Here is an 11718-nt window from a genome sequence, read left to right as displayed (position 1 = left end):
ATATATATATATATATGTGAAAATATATTACGTTATATTATGTTATATCGCACGTCCGAAAGCACCCTCCAAGACGCGTTTAAATAATATATGTTTATACATTTAATGCATATATACACGTATATATGTACATGCTTTATGCGTATACATATATACGCATTGAATAACAATAATAAATATGCAAGTTGCACGTTCGCACATTATCGTCGTATATCGTGGACGCATGCCTGTCCTACGATTATGTACATCTCTTGGATGTACCTTTACGTATATCTCTGGTGCCTGGTGACGAAAAGAACGATAATGCAATCTAATAACGCGATTATTATTATTTTTATTTGTTTTTATCTAATTGTAGTTTCTCTCTTTGTAACTTTTTGTGATATACATTGCAATAGTCTAGCGGAGTTTGTCTCTTCTATCATCCTCCACTGCAAACACAATTCCTCGCGCAGATTTTACATCCTCATGTACGAGATACCCCAAATATCGTGATATTTACTTTTCTTGGATCTCTGTATTCAAGAAGAATATCTTGTAAGTCTTTTAAGGTGTAAATTGTGTAAGTAATTGAAAAGATTACATTAATTAATTAAAGTTTGACAACTTCACACACACACACACACACACACACGCACACACACACACACCTATTTACTTAAAAATATATTTCAATTTAAATATGAAAATGTATTAAATATGAGGTCATTAAAATTAAGAATAGGAGAGATCATTTAAAATAATTCTTAAGGAAAGATTCCATATAATGCACTTAGTATTGGTCAATTTTGCTGATACCTTGAAGTCATGCCTCTAAGTATCTAAATATTTAATCCTAAATATTCAAAAATTTTCTTAAGTCCATTTTCACAATATATGGTTATCTAAAGATTAAAAGTTATCAATAGATTCATCAATGAAATTCATTCATGATCTTTAATTTTTAGGTAATCATATATTGTGAAATCGGGTCTTAATAATTTAATGTCGATAAGTGAATGCAGTTAAATTAACTATTCAAGGCGAAATTTTTTTCTTTGAACAGGTCTCGCAGATAAAAAAATTTATGTTCTCCAATCTGTTGACGCGATCAGCTCTTCGTTCATTGAGACCGTAATAATTTCGAACTTAAACTATCTACTTTTTTTTCGTTGCATGTGCGATCGGCAGATCAACTGCCGTCGCAACTACCAAACGACATCACCTTCGAAGTCTGCAGCTCGTCGTCGCCATCATCGCCCGCCGCGCCGGCCTCATCGGCCTCGTCCTCGGCGACACACGGTGGTGACGATAAAGAAGATATCAGCAGTGCGGGCACTTTCATCAAGACTGAGAAGGATAGCGGTGTCCATTTCCTGACGAATCGCACAGAAGAGGATCAAAACGATCTTCTGTTACCAAAATCGGAAGCAAGCGATAATGAACCGGAAGTTAGGAAACAGGTTGGTTGTTTCCAATATGATTTTAACTTTGATGAAAAAAATTTTGAAAATCGTTCTACTGAATTTGTAGCACAGCGAATAATTTATAATTAATAAGACAATTCAATTAATTTTGATATTGTATATTCATCGATATCATTATATATGATAATTCCGAAAGTTGAGTGTAGAATAGTGAGAAAGGATGGAAAGGATATGAGGAGATAAAAAATATTAATAAATATTAATAAATATTATTTTCCAAGCTGCTGGAATACCTCATTCAAAACGACGGTTCCGTAGTCTGCAAGTGGTGCGGTGAGGTGCTTCCGTCACGAACCCGCTGGTACAGGCATAAGTACAAGCTACACGTGTCGACCCAGGTGGCTCAGCCGGCACCGCTCTTCAAGTGCCATAGCTGCAACACGTACTTTAAATCTCGTAAAGGCTATATCGGCCATTTAAGTTCCCGGCATTCAGACAACGAGAACGATGAGAACCGCGAGGAACCCACTAACAAGAAGTCACGCAAGACTTCCACCGATGTAAGTATTCTCACAATATCTATAATATTATCTTCTTTAAAATAATCTAATTCTAAATTATTTATTAATATTCAACATCTTTCTATTCGATTTTGGTAATGTTCTGCTATAGACTTGCAGAGGTCCAGATTGGGAGTTACAGCGGGAAAAAGAGGAGAAGCTGGTAGCGGACATAATCGATCGAGTGAAGCGGGAGTGCGAGGCGCAGGGCGAAACGGTGACGAGGCGTGGCTACTCCAGGAGGTCTACGATCATGAACAGCTAAGGCCGAGCCGGCCGCGTTGGCAATTTTCTCGAGGGGCAATCATATCATCATCGGGCGAGGCCCTCCTCGTGATCCCGAAGAGAGAGGACTGTTCGGTTCCTTCGGCCCTGTCGATATCCCCTTTCTTCTTTTCTTTCTACAAATATATAGATATCAATCGTTATTTTCAAAAGAATGTAGAGAATGGCATAGTGGTTTCTTTAAATATAAGGGAAAATTACAGGAAGGGCCAAAAAGGGGATCGAACGTCTTCGGGTTTCATGAAGAAGATACGTTCCTGATAATCGAACGAGCTATCGTTCGGGTGATGTAAAAATAAGGGGCACGGCTGCGTATATTTTTTTCCCAGCCAGCTGTGGATAACGAACGTCGATAGTGACGTTTCTTCGATCGCTGTGATCGTTGCGAATCTTTGTAAATAAAGAAACACTTTCTTTCGTCGCGTATTAGCGAATCGCAAAGAACTCTCGATTATCCAAGTTCTTTTACTCGCAACGAAGTCCAAGGATTATCATGGAATTGATCGCAAAAATCTTATTATTTATCTTTTAAAACAATTCACATTGTCAATTATAATTGCTTATGAATTAATTTTATTTTAACAAGAGAAAGGGGATGAAGTATCAAAGAATGCAATCAAAACGAAAGAATGAGACAAATCTTTGCGTGATCAAAGTTAGAAGTAATCAAAGTCCCATAATTAAATATGACTGAAAAGAATTAGGTTCCAACGAATAAATTTTAATACAGAGTCTAGAATAGGAATGATAAGCGATCAAAGTAACATTCTTAGAAATACAATACATATTCGATCATAGACATTTAGTTTCTCGATCCCTAATTTAATTCTTCTTGATATTTATAATTTTTACTTTTTTGCAATTGATTCAAAATCGAGAGTTCGATGCACGTCGCGTCATTACGAAGAGAGTTAAAGAGATCTTCCCTCGAAAAGAAGTGTGAAAGAGAGGGAGAGAGAAAATCCAGTGCCAAATGTATATCTTCCCAGGCGCACGGAGATTGTTTGCTCAACAAGTGCGACCGTACAGTACCGAATCTATTGTTTTTGCTAATTTTTTGATGACGTGCTCAGTCCCGCTCGATACTGCGTGTCCACGCAATGCCAAAGGCAGTAACGCCACGCGAGGCAATATTTTCACCTAAAACGGAATATTATTCGTTATTTTTAATATTGCACTAATTAAACGAATTAATCAATTAGCGTAAAAAGGTATCGATAGAAATTAATTCAATATTGAAGTCCAAGAAGATTGACTTTAAAGTATTATATAATTTCTTCCTATATATTTTTCCATTTCAGATATATTAAACGTACACGTGCTGGTCTTTTTTTATGAAATACATCCGGTATATCTTGTGCGTGATGTAATAGGCGCCATGCATTATGGCATACAGAAAAAAATGGAAAAGAACCTTATCGACATACGGGTACCGACGTTTAATTACATTTACTTAATTACGCGCTTTCTCAGTTACGTCATAAATATACCGGGTGCATGAAGTATACCTGTGAAAACACGCAGAACGTGCGGACATGCATGCTGTTGCACTCGGGTAATTAGATCGACACGATTATTAGTGTCGCTAGCGGAACAATAGATAGATAAATAGATAGATAGATAGATAGATAGATGAATATATCTGTGCGTGCATTTAATTGTTTAAAGGCTCACCTCCAAGGAAAACCATTAAAAAAAATATGATCAAAAGGCAGAACTTGATTATATTTTTAAGCAGAATAAAATTATATTTTTCTAATTAAAATATTTTTTAATGTTTTCTAAAATCCCTAAAAGAAAATAAAATTTCTTTAAGAACTTGCTATTTAAATGTCGATCCCGCTTTACTAGTACATTAAACTATTATCGTTAAAAATTAAATTATTATAAAAATCTTTAAGATTAAAATTTTTTTAATTAAAAATTTGAATAAAAATAAAGATTTAAAATAATAAAGATTAAAAACTCACTGTTTTTTTTTTAATATATATAAATCGATCCTGCTTTACTAATATTTTAAATTATTATCGTTGCAAATTATTTTAAGGATTATTCTATGAATTATTATTCTAATCGACTTTTATTTATATTTAGCACTTGAGTTTTCCTCATGGACGTGGACTTTTATAATCGAATGCACGTGACGTATGAATAAGTATGATATAATGCGCACTGGTCGACCGGATATGTGCGACATTATACTCGTGTATTAATCTCGCTGAAAATATTCCAAGAAAGTCTGTCCATTTTTTCGAATATCTCGAAAGTATTTTAATCCTCATTATCCTGTCTTTTGTCAAAGGAATCGCGCAGTATACATATATAGGCGGTTTCTCGTGAATAAAAATTCAGGACAGCCTGTAAAATCTCACACACCTACACAGGATTAACATTAAGATTGGTGCTAATGGAAAAGGCAAAGAAAACATATAAATACATTTCTGAAATACACACACACACACACACATTTTCCATGCAGATGCGCGTTTCTTTGACGACGCGTGAATACGCATCGATCATTTTGGAATTGTAATTGCGCGGGGTTTCTTCTGACTTTGTCCGCCGGGTATTACACACAATCATGTACAGGTGAATGCAGATGTATGTGAGAGAGTGCGCGTGCTAGTGCACGCGCTGCATACCAATCCTGTGGCCCGTGTCCGTGCCGCGATTTTTTAGCGTTGCACACGTCCATGTGATTCTCTTCCGCAAGATCATACGTCCGTATTCGAACGCACGATTAAATAGCGGCCGCAACGTTATAAATTCGCGTAGAGCGTGCACTAGCGGAAGATATTATTCTCCAAGTTCTGGTTTGAAACGGAACTCCGCCTCGTGTTTATCTCCCTCTTAATTAATCTTGAAAAATTGAGTAAATTTAAGAAATATGCATATAAAGAATTTGAATTGAGAATGAATGTAATTGAAGAGAAACTTACTGACAAAGTTTTCACAAGAATTATATTGTGATAGCGTCGCGTGTGTGTCTTCCTTCTGAAGGATCTCTTCTCTTTGTCCTTACAAATTATTACATAGATTTTGAATTTAGCATTACTAAATTTCGGCTGCAAATTATTATCTCGTAAAAGAAGAACTCCGCACATATACATTGACTTATACAGAGTGAGTCACCTAAGACCGGCTACTCGAATAACACTCACAATTTTGGAGATAGGAAAAAATGTTTCAGATGAAAGTGGAACAGTTTTACACTTTTGCGACACATATTGACATATATAAAATATAAAATATCTCGTAAACTATTGGTTTTTTGGTATCTCTATACTATATAATACTTTTATATGCAGAATAATTACAGGAATCATTAAGCAAAAAAATTATACAATTCCATTTAAAAAAAGTGGGGGGATCTTCATATCTTTTTGATGCCTCCATCTAGAAGAAAGACAACACGATCAAAACACATCTCCTTTGAAACCATTCCACTTTCATCTGAAACATATTTTCCTATCTCCAAAATTGTGAGTGTTACTCATTCTGTGTATGACCTGAAATCTTTGAAAGAATTTGGGAAAAGATATCATTAACTAGAAAATACACTTCTAATCATTATAAAATTTCATGCATTCCGATGACGAGTGCATCGTTAGGAAATATATCAAATCAGTATATATATATATATATAATCATAAATATTTTATACTATTTTAGGGTCTACGCATGTATGCGAAGAACGTAGAAAAGTTACGTTCAATCGTTTTCGGAATTCGATATTGTGCCAATAAAGATTGCGATTGACTAGAGTTTATTATCACGCGATGTTATTAATAGCAATACTAAAAGAAAAAGAAACATTAGACAAATCTCTTAGCTTAAAAACAGTGCTTCCTTATAAATCGCATAGCGACTCGCGTTCTTATCGATGACCCGTAGGCGTCGATAACATTTTGGACCTTCCATAAGTGATATCAGTCGTCTTCCATGATATCGCGTTACTGTAAATATTATAGCGATTTCCAATCCCATACTAAGGAATTGAATTTTGTGACATTCTCTCTTTTCGCGTTTCATTCTGAAAACCATAATAAATTTTTTAAATAAAAGAAGAATAAAACCAAAATTTTTCAATAATTCCAATTTTTAAGATTAGAATTAATTTTACATTAATCCTTCTTAAGTCGATCGTTTTTCTTTTGTGAGATTTAATTAATTGAAACGAACGAGAGATTAATTAAGCAGGGAGGCGCGCGAGAGATGTCGGCGGTGCACTTCAATCTTCCATAATGACTCTTAAATGTTAAATAATACTAATCATAAGGCATAAGAAGGCTGAACTCATGCAAGTTGAGTGCAACTTGGGTGCAAGAGCCACATTCGTGCGAGAAGATAAATTATTTATTTGTTTACGATAACGAAAGCGTAATTCGGGCAGCTCGCGCGCGATTTTTCTTCAATATCTATATAATCGATTATCAAACGAGACGCTCATTTTCAATACCCGCTATTAACCTCATTATGAAAAGAGAATTTTTATCTCTCTCATAAGATAAAAAACTTTACTCTTTTCTTTATTTTGGATAAAATCTATAGAAAATATAGAATGGTATTTTTTATGTGATAAAATTTGTTTGAAGAATTGTGCTTAGCATCTTCGGTATTGAATGAATCTTATAGGATTCTCGAGATGTTATGCAATTATCGTCAATAAAATATCATATTTCTGAATGATCAAGAATTATTTTTACATTATCTCTATCTTCTATCTCATCAATAAGATTTTCCATCAAAATACAATCGAAACTTCAACGCCAGAGAAGCTTCTATAAAGAACTCAATAATTTCAGAATGATTATCACTTAAAGAATCTAACTTTTCAAAATCCATGATAGTTCATCTCTTTCCATGCAGATTAACTTAATCTTTATTTAATTTATTCTTTATCTTTATAATTCTTCTAGAACTAGAAAAAAGGTAAAGATTAAGTTAAACTGAGATTGAAATTAATCTATATTGGTAGAAATAGATAATAGGGCTATTTCGATCAAATTCCAATTTACTAATTAATAGATGATCAACTCAACTAGCAGCGAATTCGATCTCATAACACAAAAAATTTCTAGCTACATAATTCATTATTATTAAATCCTTTTTCTCTTAAAAAAAAATCTTAAAAAACCTTTTTCTCTCAAAAAAATCAATCATTCTATTCGGTTAACGAAATAATACTAGCATCAAAATAATTATCCGATAGAATTAATTGGAATTATTCGGAATGGATTCCGATCGGAATTATTCAATTATTCTCTAGATTTCTATTTCTGTTTTCTAGGAAAAATAGAAAACTCGAGATCTCGGAAAAAAGATCCTGGAAAAAATCCGGCGGGTTTTGAAAATACGCGGTTTGCGTAAACGCGACTGGCATTGTAAATAGTACAGCGAGCGCGAGTTCGCCCGCGAATGCAACCCGTCTAAAGGTGCATGCGGTGCACTTGTACGTACTGTAAGTGCGAAAAAAAAAAATTTGAAAAAAAAGAGAAAAGAGAACTGTAGCAATTACGATCGTACGCGCCGTTCGTTGGTGAAGGCTAACGAAACGTGTTGTGCATTACGTATCAGGAAAAGGAAATAAAATCAAAATTGAGACCAATTCAATTCTCATCTATTTATCGCTATCCATTCACCCTTTCCATTTCAATACTCAGAATTCTATTGACAAGAAAAAAAATCGACGTCAGTATCCGATTTCGTATGCAGAAAAGTAAGTAGAAAACAAAAACTTGATGTCTGAACTTACGAAAAAAGATTTAGAGAATTGACGCTCATATATACATATATACATATATATATATATATATATATATACATACACATACTTTCAAAAAAACTTCCACCAAGATTCGATCAATTTAATCAGCAACTAAATTCAATTCTTGAGATCGCCAATTTCTAACTTAATAATTCATCTTTTTTTTATAAATACATTAATTCTCTAAAGTTGACGCTAAATCTGTAACACAATTACTGAAGCTGGACTGTTAAGACTCCCGTTTAATTTTTGTTAATTAAAAGGCACTTATAATTACTTATGCAGCTGATGCAAAATCTCTATTTTAACATTTTTTAAATGTTATTATAATATAGCTGGATTGTTGTAATTGAACAATTTTGATTAGAAAAAATAATTTCCAAATAATTTCATACCCAGCAAACGAGAATGAATTGAAATGGATTCAGATTTTTAGAAAGATTGCTTCACGAATATTAAAATGAATGCTTTTCAATCCTGAATGCATTTTTATTCATTTATAGAAATTGCATGGAGTATATCTCTATGCCTTTCAATCTAAAAATAATATTAACTTTTTCTGTGCAAAACACACATTGTGAATACTGTTCAATTCAAAATTTTGAATAGGAATTGCAGTTTTTCAATTCAATTGCATCCAATTGAATCTAATTGAATCTAATTGAATTCAATTAAATTAAAAAAAAGTATTCGCTATTTAAAATACGTATTCAGATAGAAAAAAAATTTCAATCCATTTTAATCCATTCTCTTTGCTGAATAATACCCTGAAGTTCCTGGAATTATCTATTTTCTAACTAGATGCTGAGTTCAGATTTGTACCAGGGTGTTATTCAGATATCACTCCATCCTTGTTATTTAACAAATGTTAAACAAGGATGACATGATACTCAGAGAGCAGGGAACACTCGGGTGAGAATCCGAACACGCCCCTGTTTAAGTAGATATACATAAGTTTCAAGAAGCCAAAATATGATATACTTTATATTAAAAAAAGAATGAAGTATAGAAGAAACCAAGTATATTTTAATGAGAATAATCTAAATGTATAACATCTAAATGTGCAACATAAAAAGAAAATTATTTAACCTTTTTAACATTTATAATTAAATAAAAACATTTATAATTAAATGAGCAACAGACTCACCATCAGAGGGTTAAACAATAGATAATCAATAAATCTATATTAATAAAAGTAATCGGAGTAAAAATAATCGATCATCCTCATCGCTTCTTTTTCTTTTTTTTCTTCTTTTCCGATTGATACTAATCATCAGCATCGGCTTTCGTCTCCGCGTTTAAATCTCCCCTCCAAACTCCAACTTCCATGACCAAAGTTGACACCTTGACACAGACAGAAAATACAGATATGCCTTTTCGGTCTCTCTTATGGAGCAACATATGGACTCATCATGATAAATCTGGAAATATCCCTAGGAAGCCAGCTTTTCTATTGGCCTTTGAACGTGCGGTTCAATGAAGCTTCTCCATAATCTCTGATCCCTCCTCCTGCTCCATCGTCGTCAAGACATTCGTATGACTGCCATAACTGTTTACACTAGTTTATACTACTACTCCACAAGCGCGTCTGTCACCTTGGTCATCATCGCTCACCATCACCTTCACCCTCATTATCAACATCTTCACTTATCACCTTCACTTTCATTGTCGTGATCGTTGAACTTAGATATCGGCATGTCCCATCATTGGTCGTGAGTATTATTCCCGGGGTGTGTGCCTGTTCCCAAAGAAGAGGCTAGAGATGTTGCGGATGATGATGATCAGTGCGTTTCTGTCCGGCGTGGTGGCTGTCACCGCTGCCTTGCACTCCTCCACTGCCCTGAACGGCGGGGTTGGCGATCCTCTTGCTCATCACGGCCGCTGTGAGCCTATCACCATCAATCTCTGCATGAACATCCCATATAATGAGACAATCATGCCGAATTTAATGAATCATCAGAAACAAGAGGACGCCGGCCAAGAAGTGCATCAGTACATGCCACTCGTCAAGATGAAGTGCAGCCCGGATCTGCGTTTCTTTCTGTGCACCGTCTACGCGCCCGTTTGTACCATAATCGAGAAAGCGATACCGCCGTGCCGGTCGCTCTGTGAAAGTGCGCGCTCCGGCTGCGAGGAGTTGATGAACAGCTTCGGTTTCATGTGGCCGGAGGCCCTGGAGTGCTCCAAGATGCCAGAGAATGACGGCACAGAGCTCTGTGTAGGCACCAACGAGACCACCACACGTCAGGAACCTGTGCCTGTCTCTCCTCCTGCTCGTATGCCGATGGCGGAGTTCCAACCAACTTGGAATGAAGGATTAAGGCCTCATGGTAGCAAGGGCATTGGTAATGGCAACAATTTTATGATGGGTGCCAGGGATTTTGGCTTCGTCTGTCCAATGCAATTCAAGATTCCTCATGGATTAGGATATTCATTAAAAGTGGGAGACAAGGTGGAACCCGATTGTGGAGCACCCTGCGACGGAATGTTCTTTACCGAGAGACAAAGAAGATTTTCCAGGGTATGGGTTGGCACTTGGGCCTCTATTTGTGCCGCTTCGTGCTTCTTCACTTTCCTGACATTCCTCATTGATACTGATAGATTTAGGTAAAACTCACTTTCTTGAAGATCTTCATGAAATGTATCAAACATTCAAGTTTGTTGTATAGCCTTTATGAAAGTATTATTAAATTAAAGAAGTCGTGCAATGTTGTTAATAATTTTAATATTTGTAAATGAGATGAAAACTTTATCTTGATCAGCTAAATTAAAAATCAAATAATTTCTTCTTCAAATTACTTAGATCCACAAGTTTATTTTAACTAAATGTTTTCCATAAAAAAAACTCTCTTTTTATATATTTACAGAAATGACAAAATTCAAGATGTGCCAAAGTTCTTCTAAAAGGTGTTAATGATCTCTTTGAAAATGTTGACAACACGCAAGTGCTATTAGTAGAAGGACTGTGATGTTAGTTTGCTTTTGATGATTGATAGTGTATTATTTATCTAATTCATTCATAATAATAACTCGAAAATCATATTTTTTGAATTGTGAATTGTGAAAAAGAACAATACTCTCATAGAAAATCTTATAAATGGACAAAAGTATAATTAGACTTTGAAAAATATCTAAATAAATCCATAATTTCAAGATTTCCAAATTTTAAACATTTATTTCTCGTACAGGTATCCTGAGAGGCCTATCATTTTCTTGTCCGTATGTTACCTGATGGTGGCATTAGTTTATGTGATTGGCTGGGCAGCAGGGAATTCCATATCATGTAGGGAGCCATTCCCACCGCCTGCAGGTATCCGGTTACAGACGGCTTCTACAATCACTCAGGGTACTAAACATGAACTGTGCACTGTGCTCTTCATGATTCTCTATTTCTTCGGCATGGCGTCGAGTATCTGGTGGGTCATCCTCACTCTTACATGGTTCCTAGCGGCTGGATTAAAATGGGGTCATGAAGCGATTGAAACCAATTCGCAATACTTTCATTTAGCTGCCTGGGCTGCACCGGCCGTGAAGACTGTTACTATTCTGGCGATGGGAAAAGTAGAAGGTGAATTAACAATTATAATACAAATTCCAATAAAAAGATATAAAATACAATCACTCTTTATCATAATTTCTTATGATTACAAATATTATAAACTATTTTATAATTTCTTTTCAAAATTAATTAATAGCAAAG

At 34.9% G+C, this 11718-nt stretch overlaps 2 protein-coding genes across 9 annotated transcripts in view; both read left to right on the top strand.

Annotated features, from left to right (window-relative positions):
• LOC108690002 (protein tramtrack, alpha isoform-like) overlaps nt 1–3374 on the top strand; it is a 44799-nt gene extending 41425 nt beyond the window's left edge. For all 8 annotated transcript variants that reach the window (XM_018197053.1, XM_018197081.1, XM_018197089.1 and 5 more), the window contains exons 5-7: nt 1171–1442; nt 1688–1966; nt 2079–3374. In XM_018197053.1, coding sequence (XP_018052542.1) covers nt 1171–1442; nt 1688–1966; nt 2079–2231 — 704 coding nt within the window. In that variant the 3' untranslated portion in view covers nt 2232–3374. The remainder of the gene's footprint in view (nt 1–1170; nt 1443–1687; nt 1967–2078) is intronic.
• Nucleotides 3375–9657: 6283 nt separating this feature from the next.
• LOC108689358 (frizzled-7-B) overlaps nt 9658–11718 on the top strand; it is a 3031-nt gene continuing 970 nt past the window's right edge. The window contains exons 1-2 of the mRNA XM_018196095.1: nt 9658–10625; nt 11207–11586. Coding sequence (XP_018051584.1) covers nt 9781–10625; nt 11207–11586 — 1225 coding nt within the window. The 5' untranslated portion in view covers nt 9658–9780. The remainder of the gene's footprint in view (nt 10626–11206; nt 11587–11718) is intronic.

This window comes from Atta colombica, unplaced genomic scaffold (genome assembly GCF_001594045.1).
Source record: "Atta colombica isolate Treedump-2 unplaced genomic scaffold, Acol1.0 scaffold105, whole genome shotgun sequence".
In the NCBI taxonomy this organism is placed as follows: domain Eukaryota; kingdom Metazoa; phylum Arthropoda; class Insecta; order Hymenoptera; family Formicidae; genus Atta; species Atta colombica.
This window is presented reverse-complemented; position numbering and strand designations above follow the sequence as displayed.